Source organism: Scyliorhinus torazame, chromosome 7 (genome assembly GCF_047496885.1).
Source record: "Scyliorhinus torazame isolate Kashiwa2021f chromosome 7, sScyTor2.1, whole genome shotgun sequence".
NCBI classification, from domain to species: domain Eukaryota; kingdom Metazoa; phylum Chordata; class Chondrichthyes; order Carcharhiniformes; family Scyliorhinidae; genus Scyliorhinus; species Scyliorhinus torazame.
The window spans coordinates 151,875,243-151,896,217 of NC_092713.1; the positions used below are offsets into that span (position 1 = coordinate 151,875,243).

The 20,975-nt window shown below is 46.6% G+C and overlaps 1 protein-coding gene across 1 annotated transcript in view; it reads right to left on the reverse strand.

Annotated features, from left to right (window-relative positions):
* Positions 1 to 986: 986 nt before the first annotated feature.
* The window catches only part of LOC140426625 (torsin-1A-interacting protein 1-like), a 62,069-nt gene continuing 42,080 nt past the window's right edge, over positions 987 to 20,975 (reverse strand). The window contains exons 7-8 of the mRNA XM_072511627.1: positions 14,819 to 14,881; positions 987 to 5,126 (exon numbers count right to left, since the gene is read on the reverse strand). Of these exons, the coding sequence (XP_072367728.1) occupies positions 4,333 to 5,126; positions 14,819 to 14,881 (857 nt within the window). The 3' untranslated portion in view covers positions 987 to 4,332. The remainder of the gene's footprint in view (positions 5,127 to 14,818; positions 14,882 to 20,975) is intronic.

Here is a 20,975-nt window from a genome sequence, read left to right on the forward strand (position 1 = left end):
AAAACGAAAGTGGGAGGAAGAGTTGGGAATAGAATTGGATTGGGGGGCTTGGAGTGAAATTATGCACCAGGTAAATGCGGTGTCATCCCATGCTAGGATGAGCCTGGTACAGTTTAAAGTAGTGCATAGGGTTCGTCTGACAGACTCGTATGAGCGAGTTCTTCCTGGAGGTATGCAAGAGATATGGAAGAGGGACGGCAAATCATGTCCACAAGTTTTGGTCACGTCACAGATTAGTGAGCTTTTGGAGCTCGATTTTTGAAGCACTGTCAGAGATAGTGGGGGTAAAGGTGTTGCCGTGCCCATTGGTGGTGATTTTCAGTGTGTCGGAACTATTGGAGTGAAGGGTGGCTGATGTTGTGGTCTGCATCACTGATTAGCCAGTGGCGAATTCTGCTTGGGTGGAGGTCAATGGAGCCACTAAGAGTGTCGGCGTGGTTGGGTATGTGGCAGAGTTCCTGAAGGGAAAAATTAAGTTCACTCTCAGAGGGTCAGAGGAGGGGTACTTCGTAAGGTGGAGGATGTTCGTGTCCCTATTCAAGGGCTTGTGTATCACCAGCAGGTGGAGGGGGTGGACATTACCAGGAAAAAAAAAAATCAAATTACTTGGATTAGGCTATGCTTTTGAAAGATGGTGTTTTGGTATACTTTGGTTTGGAATAAAAGTTTATTTTTGAAATTAATTCTCAGAATGGGTGTCACTGGCAAGTCTGCCATTTATTACCTCTCCTTAGTCACCCTTGAGGTGGCAGCAGTGTGCTTTTTTGCAGTTTCTGTGAAGGTGATGTTCCCAGGTAGGAAGTTTCAGGAATTTGATCAAAGGATAATGAAGGAACAAAGATAGATAGCCCAAGTCTGAATGATGTTGATGCTTATGTGACATCCTCCCCCCACGTCACTGCCCCCAGTGTGCCAATATTATTAAACAAAGACTTCAGGAAACAACAATAAGGCAAAATGGTCACAGGCCAGAATTTACATGGAAATATTTTTAAAATATACAATTTTTATTTACTTCCATCTGTAAAAGAAACTCTTACTACACAAAATTATGTCACAAAGTAACCTGATTGAGAGAACAGGACAATCAACAGATTTTTAAAAGAGGCAACTGGCACAATCACAGCACTCATTACTAACTTGTACGTTAGAAATCACCATTGAGGAAGAACTTGCAATTGTAGAACACTTTTCATTATCTCTGGACATCCCAAAGTGCTATATAGCTACTGAAGTACATTTGAAATGTTGCCATTATTGGGGAAGTATAGCAGCCTTTCTGAAAGTGATTATCTGGGTCCAACCCAAGATCACTTCTCTTTTTCAGGCACTGACTGGTCTGCTGTGTGTATTTGTAATCGCCCTGGAGCAGATACAAAATAGTTTCAGTTCCAACGTGCAAAAAAAAAAGCAGGCTGGTTTATAGCCTGCATGGTTAACTTACAGGAAACAGTTATCATTTTTAAAATTTGAGCTATATTAAAAAAAAAGACACTTTTCCGAGGTACAGCAGACACAACAGCAGAGAACAGGCATTTTTTATTGTGCATATTACTCTCAGTCGGCTATAGCCGAGCAACTGAACTTTCAAAGCCATGTGAAGTAATTTTCTCAAATGTCATTCCATTAATCAGGAAGAAAAGTTCCGTTGTACTAAAAGGGTTTGTTCTAACAGGAGAAGTGGCGTCACAACAAGCAACAGGATAAGCAGTCAAGCCTATAATCAAGTAAAACATCCAAACAACCATAGATCCCTAAGTGCCTCCAAACGAATTGTTCATTCATGGTGGTCTAAGATTAATATTGGGCATTTATAAACCAAATAAAATAAATCCAATCACCATACGAAGTTCCCCACTAAACCATCTCCATCGCAGCTTTTCCCAAATAACAATATGCAATAAAAAAATACACCATCACAAAAATAATTCTGTGATATATTTAAGGGAAAGAGAATGTCCATGGTCGAGTCACGCTCTGTTTTGTAAAGGGTCTGGCTACTAGCAATCTATTTTCAATTCAGAGTGAGACACTGCCTTTAAAGTTATTTTCTTTGTATTTTCTCACCCTCGGTGAAGCAAGAATTTCCCAGAGACGAGGGGGGTAGGGAAATCAGCAAAAAAACATGCTTAATCAATGTAATAATGTTGCAGTTGTAACAACACCACAATGCCCCTCGCACCCTACTTATTCTATCACATGTAGGAGACACAAATGGATTAAAGGCCAAGTGCCTTCATTGCTCATCCATAATCGCACTTCCTAAAATCAGAGTTAGTTTTAATCAAGTAGAGGAACTCGGACAGCAGCTGTTCATGCTACGAGAAGTTACCAGAGAGGAATTGCAACAGGCACTTTTACTAAATTAAGTACTGCCTGTATATTTTAATTTGACTTCCTATATTCAGATCTGCTCAGCTTGCCATGAGCTGTAAATACATTGTACAGATTTTATCTTTAACATTATTTTAGAGTTAGAAGTATTTCTATTTTTGCCCAATAACTGATTAATCATGAAGTTTAGCTGGAAGAGAAAAACAACAAAAAGCTCATTGCTGCCCCCACCATGGCAAAAAAAACAAGACTAAACTAACAGAGGTAATCACAGTGCAGCAGGATCCACTCATGGATCTGGCTGTGGCGTTTTCACCTTTCTCCAGGGAACAGGAAAGATAGTAACTAATCATTCACAAGTTTTCCCCTGGATTATGCCAATTATTAACGTAGTTCATAAATGAAAACTATCCCCCATACTCTTCCACCCAACCCAACCCAATCAAGAGTGCCTCAAAGCCACATGACAGCAAAAACAAAAAAACACACATGAAAACAGAGGTTTGGGCCAAAGGCCACGGGGTAGATCTTCAGATTTCCACCCAGAAGTTTACAGAGGTTGTTTGGTTTGCACTTCACTCAATTTCAGTTGAAAAAAACTGTTTTCTCAATAAGAGTGTTTGATTCAGTGTTATTTTATTTTGGGCAACATTAAATATCTTCCACCAGGTACTTTTATAATTGAAATGAAAGTAATTCAAGTACAACTGGCATCCAAGTTATTCTGACCCAATGTCATACTTCATATTTCAGCCACTAATCCACAAGTTACTTCTTTCACCAAGGGGGTTGATTCCTGCACTCCACCAGCAGGCGACGATGGCCAGTTGGATTAAAATTTAAGTATTCCAAGGCTGTAGCACGCGAATCACGAAACCGGTTCCCTCTCACGAGTATAAATGTGGACAAGGGTGTTCCATAGCTCCCATTGTAATAATATCAGAAATACCTGGAGAGGACAGCATCTGGCCTGCTGGACACTTGAATATAGTTCCTTTTAAAAGACTGATTGGAGAGAGAGAGAGATAAATCAGGTCAGGAAACAGCCTGCAGATTCTTGGCTGTATCGGACTACTGTTTAATCTGCCTGCCTTTTGAGAAACGGCTGTTCTGTTCACAGGCAAAATCTAAACTCGGTGTTTTGACAATAGCTGCTGGTCTGTTCCCATCTCTTTCTTTAACTGAAATCCAAAATGGAGGAGTCTCCCAACTTCCTAACCTCCTTTTCTGCTCCAAACACCATTCCCAAGCAAACAGTGGATGACCCACTCAAAATCCTCCAAAGGATCCAGTTGCCGGAACCCCATCTCTTCAGTGCCAGAGAGTGGTTTCCACATTCCTTCACTTTGCCATTGGCAGGTTGGTGCTAAATGCTTGGTTTGAGTAGGTTATCATTATCTTGGTAGCATAGGCAAATTCAGAAGCTCAGTGTGTGTGTGTGTGTGGGGGGGGGGGGGGGGGGGGGAGAACAGAGAGAGTTGCGTGTGGAATCATGACATGGCACCACTTAATGCTGCACAACGGGGACATCCACCACAGCATCAAGTCCATCATAAGCTAGTGTTTACATAAAGACGTTCCACTCAGAAACCACCCACAATTCCTTTCATGGCACTTCTGGCAAAACACATTCAGAAACAAAGGGGGATGATAGATGGGCAACATGGCATCATCCAAGGTAATGAAGCATCAATATTTTAATAAAAAGTCACTTGACAATAGTTTTTAAAACATTTTGCTAGTAACTTAGGTTTGCAAGCTGCCACAAAACAGTTCCATCAACAAACAGGAGGGGTTTCTTCTTCTCCGTGGGCAGACTATACGCTTAAATCAGTGCATCATTTACCTGGAACGTATCATTCATGGAGCCTGGATTCTCTCAACTGTGGACAGTTAAATATATTTTGATGTTGGGGATGATGTGGGAGTGGAAATGGGGAGAAGAGGGGAATTACTGCAAATTATTGTACTTCACCTTTGGCAGCCCCTTCCCCCAGATCACCACCCACCCTCTTTAGGATTACAGCCCCTCTCCTCAATCTCACGCACAGGCACAACTGGGAGCACAACATGTGCAATGCGACTCCATAGGCCACTCAGCTTGTCTGTGTCCATACCCTCTCTGCCCTCAGAGGCAGAGAACTTTCTCTTTAGAAAGTCACGGACTTTCACTTCCACAGCCCCCAAGCTGACACTCGGTGCCAGCCTCTCCTCATCCAGCAGGATAGTGATCAGCAGGGCGACTCCCTTGTAGGCCGCGTTCTCATGATCACAGTACTTGTAGAATATCAGGGTGGAGGGTGGAGGCAGGTCCTGGAAATGGTGAACCACCGCTGCCCTGCTGCCTTCATCGAACCCAGACGAGAGCAGTGTGTCCACCTCCAGCTTCACCACATCACTGTCCTGTCTGCTTTTTTCTGAGGCATCAATTTCCACCGTGGTGGTGGCGTTGAGGGCCGAGGAATATGCTTCAGCGATCCGACGAGCAAGACACCTCATGGTCTGCTCTCCGTCCCAAGCAGCTGTAAACATCAAGATGGCAGGTTTCACATGCCGGGTTAGATTGATGTGATTGCGCAGGACAATCCTGCTTCTCCTCCACAATGCCGACTGCTGACCATCAAAGAGAGCCTCAACCTGCTCAAATTGGTCTGAAAATAGCGCCAGGGCCGTCGCTTCTCCCAGTGCCACAGCCAGTGGTTTGTTCCTCACAAAGAAAAACACTGCAAAGCAAACCGCTCCCACAATCATCACAATCAGAGCTGCATGCTTGCTTGTGGCATCAGTGGTCCCTGTGGAGGAATGAAAAGCAGAGAAAATGACCAGTTGTTGAAATGCCAGCTTTACACTAGGTTAAGTGTCTTACCAGTGTCTAGGTTGAGACATTACAACTACAGACCTATGGGACATCTGGGCACTAACATCACACCTGGACCAGACAGTGAGAATGTGTGGAGACCATACTGTAACTCAGTGACAGATGTTTGAGCATCGAGACCACACTTGTCCTGGCTGAAACTCAAATGCTAACTAAACTCATTCAAGACCATTCCACCATTTATTTTGTACCAGGAGAAATTCAAACCAGTAATACCAGACTTTAAACTTAGTTCACAACTGTACTGTGCATGCTTGGAAGTGGTAAACACAGTATATGAAACAAATCCACTGCAGGAAGATTCCTCTCCTTACACACCATAGAAAATTCACAGCACAGAAGGAAGCCATTAGCATCTGTGCCTTCCAAATAAGAGCTGTCCAGTCTAATCCCATGTCCCAGCAGTTATAGTCCATACCTTTACATGCTATGGCACTTTTCAGCAGTTAGTGCAGAGGCACGGTGTGTTACTGCACTTCAAATACATGTCCAAGTATTTTCAAATGCAATGTAGATTTCTGCCTCTACCACCCTTTCAAGCAGTTAACTCCGTATCCCTGTCAGCCTCAGTGAAAAGATTTCTCAATTCCACATTAATCCTTTAAATCTATGCCCCTCTGATTACTGAACTCTCTGCGACAGGAACATAGGTCCTCCTTAACAACTCAATCTAGGCCCCTCAATTTCATCCACTTTGTTCCAAAGAAACCCCATCTTATCCAATCTCAGCACAAATATTCCATTCCTGGCAACGATGTCCTCTGTACCCATTCAAGTGTGATCACATCCTTCCTATGTGACCAGAAAGTATCTCTAATCTTATCTACTTGTCTTGCTTTCTTCAGTGACCTGTTGACATGCACTCTGTTCCTTTACACTTCTCAGTATCCGGCTATTTATTAGGTATTCCCTTGTCTAGTTGTCCTCACCAAATGAATTACCTCATAGTTCTATCGATTAAATTCCATTTCTACATCAGCCCATATGGAGTATTAATGCACAGCTACACAATAATAGCTGGGCCAATTTATGTACTTACTGCCACTGCCAATATGGTCTCTGTAGACTTGACAGTAATGTAATTCTAACTGCACAAGAGGTTACAAGTGAATAGATGCAAGTAATACTAACACAAATTAAGCGAACTTCAAGCAATTTTGACTGGTGCAAAGAGCTCTCAAAAGAAAATTATTGTACGGTTATATTTATCTGGAGTAATATCTGGAGTAATACCAAAAAAGAATTACATCCAATCAATAATTATACTACTCACCAGTCCGCTTCAGTACTTAATGTGTAGAAATGATCAATAACCTCAAGATTATTTCTGAGAAGTGTTAAATAGAAGTGGGACCAAGCAAGGAGAAAGACACTCTGCGCTCTGCCCTGTCACTCCCTCAGTGTCGTACGTTTCTATGGCATATTATGCTCGTTCTGAGATGTCTACCCTTGCACCTCAGCTTCCTTTCTCTGGTTGAAGAGGGCAGAAAGATTTGCACCAACTTTATGTTCATAATTTCTCACTTCCTTCACAGAACCTCCATTTCTACCCAGCAATTTACACAGAATCTCCATTTCTACCCAGCAAGCTAAATTACTGTGTCTAGTTGTACAGTGATATATTTAATGGCCAACCAAGTAAAGCTGGATTCACACTTAATCACGTTGGGCAGGATTTATCGAGCAACCCACCGCGTGATTTTCGGCAGCAGTGGCGGACCACCATCAGGATTTTCTGGTCCTGCTGTTGTCAAGGAGATTTCCTGTTGACTGCACCACTCGTCACCAGGAAACACGTGCGCCGTTGGTGGGACTGGAATATTCCATCCATGTGAACAGCTGGTAAATTCCACTCCTTGGCTCTAACATAACTCGAGTACAGCTAGTTTAAACATCCTTCACTAAATATCAACTTTTAACAAGGGTCAACACAGTGCTGTCCACATTACATTCTTAGCAGTGAAACCCAAGAGCTCAAAGGAGCCAGCAGCTGCCTTATCTCACCATCATTTACAACTTTTGTATTACTGGAAAAATAGACATGCTGTTGAATCTTTTTGTCTGGCACTCAATCAGGACAGATGCAAGAATACCAAATTTCAAAGTGAGCAACAACTAATGCTGCATGAAAAGAGAGGGCTGATTAGTTGACAAATTGTGGCATTACCATGGGGAATGCACGAGAGAACTATTGGCCCCATGTTTTTATTGAACATAAAATAATGTGCAAACATTAACACCTGGGTTCCTTTTGCCTGCAGAGGTCCTGTCCTGTGTATGAATACATGTAGCTCCTAGCAGGTGTAACTAGCCATGTTGCAAGCCCAACACATGGGATTGCTCAGTAAGTGTTGGCCAATTGCAGAATCACATCTAACATTAGACATTATGCTCTGAGTTTTGCAGGCACAAGCTGATTGAGTATGGCGAGTACTCAGCCTATTGCAACAGAGGAAAGCATATGCTATTTGATATAATTCACCCACTGTTGGGACATATGGCCTTATTTCTATATAACCCATCGCCGCCTTTTTTTTAAAAAAAAGTATTTTTATTAAAAACGTTTTCAATAGAACAAAACAACAGAATATAATATACAACAGATCCTACCAATTACGATACAGAAAGGATACAATCAACACGTACAATCCCCTCCTCCCTTATAGACTAAGACAAAAAAACCCTTAATAATGGACGGTGACTAACACCTTGAAAAAAATGATTAATAATTATAATCTCTATTGGTGTCACAAGTAGGCTTAAATTAACACTGCAATGAAGTTACTGTGAAAATCCCCTACTTGCCACACTCCTGCACCTGTTCGGGTACGCAGAGGGAGAATTCAGAATGCCCAATTCACCTAACAAGCATGTCTTTCAGGGCTTACTGGTAGAACCCGGATCACCCGGAGGAAACCTACACAGACACGGGGAGAACGTGCAGACTCCGCAGTGACCCAAGCGGGAATCGAACCCGAAACCCTGGCGCTGTGAAGCAACAGTGCTAACCTCTGCGCTAACGTGCCACCCTGGATGGTCGCCATTTTAGGTAGAACCCTTCCACTGACCCCCGCTATAGGTGTACGTCACCGTCTCCAATTGTAAAAATTCCATGAGGTCACCCAACCACGCCGAGGCACTGGGTGGAATAGGAGACCTGCACGCAAGCAGAACTTGCCTCCGGGCTATTAACGAGGCAAAGGCGAGGGCATCCGCCTTTGACCCTGCCTGCAGCACCGGCAAGTTAGAGTAGGGACCCAGAAACTGGTCACCAACAGAAATGGCTCCAGCTTGACATTCAGAATTGCTGGCATGGTGATAAAGGAGACCCAAAAGCTTAACAATTTGGGACCACAACATGTGCGTATGATTGACCAGCCCCCAGGAACATTGCTCACACGTATCATCTGACCCCTCCCCAAAAAACACTCATCCTCGCCTTGGTCATATGAGCCGTGTGCACCATCTTGAACTGGATCAAACTAAGCTGAGCACAGGAGGTCAAGAAGTTGACCCTCCGGTCGCTCCACACCACCGGATCCAGAATAGGACCTAGTTCACCCTCACATTTTATCTTCCACTTATCTACCGGAGCCGACACCGCTGACATGATCTGACCTCAAATACTCGAGATACTCTTCCCACCAGACCCAGCCAAAGATAAAATTCTCTACAACAGGGAATACGGTGGTGCCAGGGGAAACGAGAGAGTAGCCTTCCCCAAAAAATCACGGATCTGGAAGAATCTGAACAAATTGGTTGCAGGGGGTTGGAATTTTTCCAACAGCTCCTCAAAACTGGTGAACTTTCCCACCACAAACTAGTCCCCAAACCTCTCCAGACCCTTCCCCTCTCATGTCCTGAATGTAGAGTCCAAGCTCACTGGCACAGAGATAATTACTACAGATAGGGGCTAACAACGACATGGACCTCAATTCAAAGTGCTGCCTGAGCTGCCTCCAGACCCTCAGGGTGGACACCACAATCGCACTTGAAGAAAATCTCGCAGGAAGAACGTAAGCGAGGCAGTCACTAAAGCACCCAAATTAGAGCCCTTACAAGAATTCGCCTCCATCTGTCCCCAAATGGAACTCGGATACCTAAGCCACCCCAGCACATTCTCAATGTTAGCAGCCCAATAACAAAATAACAAATTGGGTAAAGCCAACCAACCCAACTGTCTACCCCTCTGGAGAAACGCCCTATGGATTCTTGGGGTCTTGCCCACCCAAATAAACAAGGACACTAACCTGTCAACTCTAGCAAAAAAGGATTTAGGGAGAAAAACAGGGAGGCTGAAAAAGAAACAAAAACCTCAGGATGGCATTTAATTCAATAGCTGCACACTGCCCGCTAAGGACAGGGGAAGGTTGTCCCACTTCTGCAAGTCAGACTTGACTCCATTCGCCAGACTAGCAAATTTAATTTATGGAGCGAGGCCCAATCATGCGCCACACAGATTCCCAAGTAACAAAGCTCGACCTGGCAAGGCAAAAAGGCAACATCCCAGCTCATCTCCCCTCCGGGGGGGGGGGGGTTTCTCCCCTCCCGGGGGGGGGTTCAAATCGGAAAGTATTCACTCTTGTCCAACTTCAACTTACACCCAGCGAAGGAGCCAAAACTCCGAAGTAGCTTCATTATCTTCTCATCCATAGTGGAGACTGGGCCCGTAATATAAAGTAGCAAATTATCCGCATGCAAAGACACCGTTTGCTCCCTCCCTCACCGATTTATCACCTTCTACTTACTGGAGGATCAGTAAATAGAAGTGGAGATTATGGACATCCTAGTCTTGGTACCCCTACACAACACAAAATACCCTGACCGTAATGTGTTAGTGCAGACACAAGCAGTGGGGGCCCTATACAGCAAACAAATCCAAGAAATTAACTTTTGCCCAAAACTAAACTTCCCCAAGAATCTCAAAGATACCACACTCCACCCTATCGAACATTTTTTTGGTGTGGACACAATAACCTCTGGTTCGGGCACAAGAGAGGGGGAAAAAGAACGATATTCAACAGCTGTCGTATATTGCCTGACAACTGGCAACCCTTAAAGCCTGTCTGGTCTTACTCGATCATCTCCGGAAGGAAAGGCTCCAATCGCAGCGCCAACACCTTTGCGAGCAGTTTAACGCCTGTATTCAAGAGCGAAATGGGGCGATACGACCCACAATTCATAGGGTCTTTGTCCTTCTTCAAGATCAGGGAAATAGAGGCTGTACCAATGTAACGGGCAACCAACCCCAGGACAAGGAGTCATTAAACATGCCCAATATTAACGGAATCATCTGACCTGCCAACTTCTTGTAAAATTCAATGGGAAATCCATCAGGGCCGAGAGCTTCATCCGTCTGCATTAATCCAATACATGGACCTAACGGGGATTCCAACTCTTCCCGCCTCTCTCTCTCCATCACAGGAAGCAAAACCCATCCAAAAACGCTGCCATGGCCGAACCCTCCTCCGGGGGCTCCAATCTGTGGAGATCCCGAGAAAATGATTCAAAAGCTGCACTGACGTTAGTCAGGGCAGAGACCAAACTACCACCAGAGTCCTTCATTTGCACAATCTCCTCAGCTGAAGAGCTAAAAAGCAAATTCCTGCACTCATAAAATGCCCCCCTTGAGCGCCACAACTGTCTCACTGCTCTTTCTGATAGCAAATCAAACTGCGTCTGTAGCTTTTTCCTGCTCACAAATAACTGCACGGAAGGGACAAGTGAGTACAGGTGGTCCACCTCCAGGATGTACAACACCTCTCTCAGCCACTCCACCCTCGCAGTCCTTTCCACATGCACCTTGTACAAAATCCTTAATGACCACCTTAAGGGCCTTCCACAGCATAGAAGGTGAGGTAGACTCATTTATATTGAATTTTATATATCCCCAAATAGCAGAGAATATACACTCGCAAAAACCTTTGTCTACCAACAATGATGTGGCGGGCATTGGGAGGGACGTGACTCTAGGGCTAAATCTACAAAATGTGGAGCATGGTCCAAAATTACAATCGCCAAATACACCATCTTCTTCACCCAGGGAAGAAGAGATCTTCCCATCACAAAAAAGTCAATCCATGAGTAGACCTGGTAGACATGGGAAAAAATAGAAAATCTTTATCCCCTGGGTGTAAAAATCACCCTCCTCTCCCATTTGTTCCACAAAAAGGAAAACCCAAAAGCTTTCTATAGGTATGTCAGGAATAAGCGAATGACTAGGGAAAGAGTAGGACCAGTCAAGGACAGGGATGGGAAATTGTGTGTGGAGTCTGAAGAGATAGGCGAGATACTAAATGAATATTTTTCGTCAGTATTCACTCAGGAAAAAGATAATGTTGTGGAGGAGAATGCTGAGCCCCAGGCTAATAGAATAGATGGCATTGAGGTACGTAGGGAAGAGGTGTTGGCAATTCTGGACAGGCTGAAAATAGATAAGTCCCCGGGACCTGATGGGATTTATCCTAGGATTCTCTGGGAGGCCAGGGAAGAGATTGCTGGACCTTTGGCTTTGATTTTTATGTCATCATTGGCTACAGGAATAGTGCCAGAGGACTGGAGGACAGCAAATGTGGTCCCTTTGTTCAAAAAGGGGAGCAGAGACAACCCCGGCAACTATAGACCGGTGAGCCTCACGTCTGTAGTGGGTAAAGTCTTGGAGGGGATTATAAGAGACAAGATTTATAATCATCTAGATAGGAATAATATGATCAGGGATAGTCAGCATGGCTTTGTGAAGGGTAGGTCATGCCTCACAAACCTTATTGAGTTCTTTGAGAAGGTGACTGAACAGGTAGACGAGGGTAGAGCAGTTGATGTGGTGTATATGGATTTCAGCAAAGCGTTTGATAAGGTTCCCCACGGTAGGCTATTGCAAAAAATACGGAGGCTGGGGATTGAGGGTGATTTAGAGATGTGGATCAGAAATTGGCTAGCTGAAAGAAGACAGAGGGGTGGTGGTTGATGGGAAATGTTCAGAATGGAGTACAGTCACAAGTGGAGTACCACAAGGATCTGTTCTGGGGCCGTTGCTGTTTGTCATTTTTATCAATGACCTAGAGGAAGGCGCAGAAGGGTGGGTGAGTAAATTTGCAGACGATACTAAAGTCGGTGGTGTTGTCGATAGTGTGGAAGGATGTAGCAGGTTACAGAGGGATATAGATAAGCTGCAGAGCTGGGCTGAGAGGTGGCAAATGGAGTTTAATGTAGAGAAGTGTGAGGTGATTCACTTTGGAAGGAATAACAGGAATGCGGAATATTTGGCTAATGGTAAAGTTCTTGAAAGTGTGGATGAGCAGAGGGATCTAGATGTCCATGTACATAGATCCCTGAAAGTTGCCACCCAGGTTCATAGGGTTGTGAAGAAGGCCTATGGAGTGTTGGCCTTTATTGGTAGAGGGATTGAGTTCCGGAGTCGGGAGGTCATGTTGCAGCTGTACAGAACTCTGGTACGGCCGCATTTGGAGTATTGCGTACAGTTCTGGTCACCGCATTATAGGAAGGACGTGGAGGCTTTGGAGCGGGTGCAGAGGAGATTTACCAGGATGTTGCCTGGTATGGAGGGAAAATCTTATGAGGAAAGGCTGATGGACTTGAGGTTGTTTTCGTTGGAGAGAAGAAGGTTAAGAGGAGACTTAATAGAGGCATACAAAATGATCAGGGGGTTGGATAGGGTGGACAGTGAGAGCCTTCTCCCGCGGATGGATATGGCTGGCACGAGGGGACATAACTTTAAACTGAGGGGTAATAGATATAGGACAGAGGTCAGAGGTAGGTTCTTTACGCAAAGAGTCGTGAGGCCGTGGAATGCCCTACCTGCTACAGTAGTGAACTCGCCAACATTGAGGGCATTTAAAAGTTTATTGGATAAACATATGGATGATAATGGCATAGTGTAGGTTAGATGGCTTTTGTTTCGGTGCAACATCGTGGGCCGAAGGGCCTGTACTGCGCTGTATTGTTCTATGTTCTATGTTCTAAAAGTCAATAACACCATTGCCATCCCAGAAGGAGCCAGAGATTTGGGCCTGGATCGATCCATCCTCGGATCCAGAACACAATCAACAAAAATAAAGTTGAACAAAACCCTTTGCACCACAAAGTCCACCAGGTAGCCAAAATGTCCCCATAACAATTATAACGCAAAGAACAACCCCCCACAACCAACATTGTAAGCAAACATAAATAAAGCCCCTAACAGTCCCCACACCCACATACCATCCCCAACATCCAAATATCACACATATGCCCCGAACAACTCGCTCCCAAGCCGTGTTTTTTTTTTTAAAATCCCCTGCATCCGCCAGCACATCAAAAAAATTGTCTTCGACTCCAAAGTTACTCTTGAGCTTCACCGGGTACACCATCCAAAATCAAACTCCCTTCTTATATAGGGTGGCCTTAGCTTTATTAAACGCCACTCGCTTCGTCGCCATCTCCACTCCAACATCGTTACATCCCGATGGCGTGACCTTCCCACTTATAATCACAATGACCCTTTATCCATCTCAGGACCGTTTCTTCTCTGAAAACCAAGGAACTTCATCATCACACCCCACGGCGGTTTGGCATGACGGGGCTTCTGCTGGTGTCCGTGGCGTTCGATCCAGCTCGGAAGGGGATGTGAATTCACCCTCCCCCACCATCTTTCCAAACATCTTTGTGCAATAATGCATAAGTAGTCTTTGGAAGTTGGGTCTGGCATTTCCCACTCGCAACCCCACAATGCTGATGTTCTAACTCCTAGAACGATTCTCGAGATTGTCCACTTTGGCCTTCAGTGCTTTATTCACGTCGGCCATTTGCAACATCTCAGCTTCCAGAGGCAATCTGGTCACTGTGCTTAGAGAGAGTCGCTTCTTCTACGCCGTTTAACGTGATGCCATGCGCCTTTACCAATTCATTAGTCTTTTCCAGCGTCGACCTAATGGGAGCCAGGGGCGCCTCTATCGACCGCTTCTGCTTCTCAAATTCAGTTCCCAAGATGCCAGTAAGTACCTGTCATTAATGGAGAGGATGGAGCCGCAGCACCAGCCCGCCCCTATTTTCTCCATAGAAGAGCCCTGAGAAGTCTCCAACTTCATTGATAAACTTTCTTCTTCAGACTTCTTACCTTGGGCATTTCCCTAATGTGGGCACCTTGTAACATCAAGTGGGTGGTATTTCAAACAAAAGTACCACCAAAAACTGGGTGAAAAGAGCTAAAAATGTCATGCTACTCATGTGCATCCCCCCTCTAAATACCACCACCAAGTTCCCACATTACTCATTTATGCGGCATGCAAGGTATTTTCCTGGCTTGACCGCAGCATCTAGTTCGTGGAAAGCATGAGGGCAATAGTTCGCTGGCACATTATCCATGGCAATGCCTTGAACAGAGTCAGCTTGCCAACCAATTAGCACCCTTTTCTTTTGCAGCATAATTTGTTGCTCCCTTTGAAATTTGGCATTCTTGCATCGGTCCTGATGAATGCAAAATGAAAAGCTTCAACGGTAAATCTCCTTTTTCAGAAATACTCAACTTCTGTACTACCAAGACTATTTTTTCCTTTGGGATACAGTTGATTTGGACCGACTGGATAAATCTTAAGCAGGTTTGGTTTATACCTTCCTTCACAGGTCTTCTGTCCCTTTCTCCTTTCTTCAGTGAAGGCTCACTGTGAGGCAATACTGGAGAGTGAAGAAAAACAAGGTTACACAAAAAGTAAACTTACTAATCTCGGTGCATTGTCACTACCACCACACCAAAATCAATACAGATACACATTCAATGAACAAACTCAATCACTTCACTGTATGATAAACATCGATCAGTGAAACCAATTACATTGTTAGCTGGAATGATTGTCATTAATATTTAACAAAATTCATCACAACAAGGCTGAGAATAATCCCTTTGCTTCACTCATTCCTTTTGACAACTTGGAAATTAGGAAATGTTCAGTCATAGAAAAACTGGCTTCAAAATCCTCACAGCTCATCCTCCAGAAGTCCTTTTCCCTGAACATAGGTGCAAGACTGAAGAACCTATAATACTTGGGAGATAGACAGAAATGACTAAATAACGACTTCCGCTTGTGACCATGGAGTGATTGGTCACATAAAGGGCTGTTCCTGTCCAAAGTCACAGAAAAGGGCTCATTTTACCCAGATCCGGGTGGAATTTTGATGAAAGGGCATAGGTGAATGTTAGAAGAGTTGTTTACCCCAGGAATGGTATATCGTCTGGTCACCGGACCCGGCAGAAAACAGTGAGAGGTTTGGCTGGAAAGTTGAAACAGTCTTGTGCTTCACAGACAGTCTCTTCCAGCATGCAGGCGGGGGAGGGGCAAGCTGTAAGGCCCCAGATACAGGAACTGATGACTTTTATCAAGGAGGAATTCCATAAACAAAGGAAAGAAATGCATGAGGATCATGCAAAGGCGATTGCAGAAGCTGTGGCACCCCTGAAGAGTACTTTGGAGCAGACGGCGAGGTGTTTGGAGGTGCAGGCGTCACAGATCCGGGAGATTGAAGGAGTAATCTCGGACTACAGCGATCGCGTGGTGGCTCTGGAGGCGGTGGTGGGGCTCCTAGGAGACCTTTGTAAAACGCTGAGGGCAAAGGTTGAGGAGCAGGAGAATACCTCGAGAAGACAGAACCTGCGAATAGTGGGCCTGCCTGAAGGAGTGGAAGGTGTGAGTGCCACGAAGTACGTCTCAAAGATGCTGGCAGGACTGGTGGCAGAAGGGGTGCTAGATAAGGCACCTGAAGTGGACCGAGCGCATAGGTCTCTGGGGCAAAAGCCTAGAGCTGGGGAGCCCCACAGGCGGTGATCATGAGACTCCATAAATTTGTGGAGAAAGAGAAAATTCTACAGTGGGCCAGAGAGAAGCGTAGCTGCGACTGGGAGGGGAATAAAGTCCGGATTTATCAGGACATCGGAGCCGAGTTTGCAAAACGGCGGGCAGGTTTCAACAAGGCCAAGGCGGGTGCTGTACCGACAGCAGATCAGGTTTGGGGTGCTCTACCCAGCGAAATTATGGGTGACGTTCGGAGGCTGGGAGTATTATTTCAACACCTCAGAAGCGGCCGAAGACTTCATTAAGGAGCATAAACTGGGGGAGAACAGAGTGGACAATGCTTGGGAACCGGGGTGCTGGCACTTTGTAATAGTCGGGAGCATGTTTGAAGTAGGTGTAGGGATTGGGGGATTGGGGGATTTTTGCCATTTATTTGGGGGGTGGGGATGTTGAGATTGTAAGGAGTTGTACGGGTGAAAAGTTTGTGTGGGGATGGATGTTCCCATCCCCCTCCTGTTTTACTGGACTGTTTGTGTTTAACATCTATTTGTTTGCATTTGGAGAACCTGGAGTTCAGGAGAAGTCCTTGTATGGGTGGGGGAGGGCAAGGCCAGCAAGAGGCCTTCTTCTTTGAGCTGAGGAGTGGGTGGGTGAGAGGGAGGGGGGAGGTCGCAGGGGCAGCCACACTAGCAGGTTATGCCGGTGAACGGAAGTGAGGTGGTGGGGGAGAAGGCCAAGAGGGTTGGCCGGGGGAGGAAAGGGGAAGTGGGGGGGGGGAATCAAAGGGGAAAAGCGGGGGGGAGGGGCTCTGCGATGCGGCAAGGGGTGAGAGATGACATGGTCAAGGGCGAAGAAAGGGCCCATCTGGGATGGGATAGGTACAGAGTGGAATTAAAGGGGCAGGAGTTAAGTGGAGAAGGTGATGGACGGTAGAGGGGATTGGAGGCGCAAGCCTCCGGTAAGGTTGGTAACGTGGAACGTCCGGGGACTGAATGTGCCGGTTAAAAGGTCGCGGGTGTTCATGCACCTCAGGAGGTTGAAAGCGGGGGTTTGTCTTTTTCCAGGAGACACACCTCAGTGTGAAGGACCAGGTTAGGTTAACGAAGGGATGAGTCGGGCAGGTTTTGCACTCAGGGTTTGATTTGAAATCGAGGGGTGTGGCGATTTTAATGAGCAAAAAATGGGATTCCTGAGTTCGAAGGAGGTGAGGGATCCAGGTGGGAGATAGGTGATTGTGAGTGGGGTATTGGAAGGGGCATTGGTAAATGTGTATGCCCCAAATTGGGATGATGTGGATTTTATGAGGGGGTTGCTGGCAGCAATCCCGGATTTGGCCACGTACCAGTTGATCGTGGGAGGAGATTTTAACTGTGACCTGGAGCTGAGGGTGGATAGATCGAGCCCCAGGTCGAGGGTAGGGTACGAATGGCAAGAGAGCTGGGGGGGGTTTATGGCGAGGATGGGTACGGTGGATCCATGGCGCTTTCAGAACCCAAGGGGAGGGGAGTATGCCTTCTTTGCACACGTCTATAAGGTGTATTCAAGGATTGATTACTTTGTAGTGAGTCGGGAGATTTTAGTTGGGGTGGAGGGGGCGCAGAGTATGCGGGAATAGTTATCTCGGACCATGCACCCCACTGGCTGGATATTCGGTTCAGTACGGGACGAGAGCAGAGGCCGGGGTGGAGGTTTGACTCGGGGTTGTTGGCGGATGGAGGTTTTTGTGATAAGGTGCGGTTGGCGATTAGGGATTATGTGGAGTTCAATCAGAATGGGGAGGCGTCGGCAGGCATTTTTTGGGAAGCACTGAAGGCAGTGGTCCAGGGAGAAATCTCATTTACGGTTCGTGCGAATAAGGAAAGGAGGGCGGAACATGACCGTTTAGTGAGCGAGATAGTGGAGGTGGACAGGGAATATTCTAAGGTGCCCACCGTGGAGGGATTGGCGAGGAGGAAAAAGTTGCAGGGGCAATTTGACAGGCTGACAACGGGGACGGCGGTAGGGCAACTGCGTAGGGCAAGAGGGGTGCAATACGAGTATGGGGAGAAGGCGAGCCGCATGCTGGCACACCAACTGTGGAGGCAGGCTGCGTCCAGGGAAATATTGAAGATCCGGGGCTGGGTATGTGGTGTCAGAACCAGGGAAAATAAATGAGGCATTTAGAGAGTATTACCAGGAACTTTATGAGGCAGACCCAGGAGGAGAGAAGGGGGACATGGGGTGGTTTCTGGACAAGCTGGAACTTCCCCAGGTGAAGGAAGCAAAGAGGCAGGCGTTGGAGGAGCCCCTGGGGCTGAGGGAGGTCCTGGATAGTATCAGGGGTATGAAGTCGGGGAAGGCCCCTGGGCCGGATGGGTACCCGGCAGAATTTAATAAGGAATTTGCGGCGGACCTGTCACCACATCTGTTAGGGGCGTTTAATGAAGCACTGGAGAAGGGGGAGTTGCCGGAGACGAAGAAGCAGGCAGCAATCACACTAATCCCAAAATGTGGGTCGTATAGACCAATACCACTATTGAACATGGATGTGAAAGTATTGGCTAAGTTGTTGGCAGGGAGGATGGAGGATTGTGTCCCGGGGGTTGCAGAAGATCAAACAAGCTTCGTGAAGGGCAGACAGCTCGCGAGTAATATAAGACGGCTGTTGAATATGGTGATGAATCCTTCGGGGGCTCTGGTACAGGAGATGGTGGTGTCCATGGACGCGGGGAAAGCATTTGATCGGGTGGAGTGGCAGTACTCGTTCTAAGTTTTGGGAAGGTTTGGGTTTGGGCCCAGATTTGTGGCATGGGTGCGGTTGCTGTATGTGGTGCCAAAAGCGAGGGTTAGGGCGAATGATATGAGCTCACGAAGCATCGACTTACACAAGGGTACGAGGCAGGGGTGCCCGCTGTCGCTGCTGCTGTTTGCGCTGGCCATAGAGCCATTGGCGATGGCTCTCAGGGGGTCGGCAAAGTGGCAGGGGATAATGGGGGGGGGACAGAGAGAGCATCGGGTGTCGCTCTATGCCGATGACCTCTTGCTGAGTGTTTCGGATCCGTTGGAGAATGGGAAGGATTATGGGCCTGTTGGGGAGGTTTGGAGGGTTCTCGGGATACAAGCTGAATGTAGGGAAAAGCGAGGTATTCCCGGTGAATGAGATGGCACAGTGGGCTAATTTAGGGGGGGATGCCATTTACCGTAGCAAGGGGTAGGTTTAGGTACTTGGGGATTCAGGTAGCGAGGGAATGGACAGGGCTCCATAAGTGGAGCTTAACAAAGCTGGTGGAGGAGACCAGGGAGGATCTTAAGAGGTGGGACACACTGCACTTAACGTTGGCGAGGAGGATCCAAGTGATAAAAATGAATATTCTGCCGAGGTTCTTGTTTATCTTTCAGGCTCTCCCGATCTTTATACCAAAGGCCTTTTTTCGGAAAGTGGACACAATCATCTCTGACTTTGTATGGGCGGGGAAGGTGCCGAGGGTGGGAGGACCCTGCTACAAAGGCAGAGGCAGCAGGGGTGGTTGGCGTTACCAAACTTGCTTCATTATTATTGGGCGGTGAATGTGGACAAGATGCAGCAATGGTGGGAAGGAAAAGGGGTAGAGTGGGTTAGGATGGAGGGGTCTAGTTTGAGGGCTATGGTGACGGCAGCATTGTCAATGGCTCTGAGTAGGTATTCAAGGAGCCCAGTGGTGCAGTCCAAGGTCAAGATATGGAATCAGCTGAGGAGGCACTTTAGGGTGGAAATGTAGCCATCTGGGATGGCCACTTCCAGAATACAAAATGGACATTTGCAAAGATTGCAGGGAAAAATGGACAATGTTAAGAAAGCAAGGAGCCTGTCTGCATATTGGAGCCGTGGCTCCCAGACGAGACCGAATCTGTAGGCCCATCAGCATATGGATGGCCCATCTCCGGGAACAAAGGAAGATACTTAAGTAACCGATCTGGCCGCAGACCTCGCGGCGCCAGTTCCCCAAACCGAAAGCAGAAAACAAAGCAGGCCAACGGCCACCTAGGACACGCCCAGCCATCAGGGCACCCACCCCTTTATTGGTCAAGATCAATACGAGTGATCAAGGTATGGCCTAATACATTGGGGCCAAGTTCAAGGCCCGCCCAAAAGCGTGCGAAGCCCCCCTCAGGTATAAGAGGAAGGCCCCAAGAGAGAATCGCTCTCTTGGACTTGGCTCTCACAGCGGAGAGACCCGTCCACCAGCTGCACCAGAAGCAAGCAAGTCCAAGGTCAACGCTCGCTACCAGACAGACAACCTTAGCTGTTTCCCCTCTACCACTTCGACCCCAGCAGCCTCAGAACCGAACAACAGCCATTGTTCCTCTGACTGAGTGGCCGCCCAAAGCTAAGTATAGGCTTTAGCAGTAGTGATAGTTTAGTCTGTAGTATTTCGTGCATGAGTAGATATTACTGTGTGTGTAAATAAATAGTATTGACTTTGAACTAACTAACTGGTGTACCAACTCTTTGATCAGTATTCGGGTTTGAACCTTGTGGCGGTATTGAAAGTTACCTGGTGACTCTAGAGCAACCATAATTAGGATTAAGGAAGGCGATCATATTGACCGCAATATTCAGAGCCAACCAAAGAGAGCAACAGAAGGGATGTCGGTGCTAATGCCACTGTGCGAGAATCATGGGTTTGAGCCAGGGGGTGGGGGGATGGATAGTGTATACAGGAGGTGGAGGGAAGTGGAGCTGGTGAAGGTGAGGGATTTGTATTTGGAGAAAGGGTTCGCCAGTCTGGAGGAGCTAAGGGAAAGGGTAGAGCTGCCAAGGGGGAGTGAGTTCAGGTGTATGCAGGTTAGGGACTTTGCATGCAAGGTCTGGAAGGGGTTCCCTAGGTTGCCGGGATACACCCCGCTGGAGCGACTGCTGCTTCCGGATGTGGAAGGGGAGGGAAGAATTGGGGATATATATATATGGTTTGGGGAGCAGGGAGGCGAGTGGGTGGTGAAGATCAAGGAGAAATAAGAAGCGG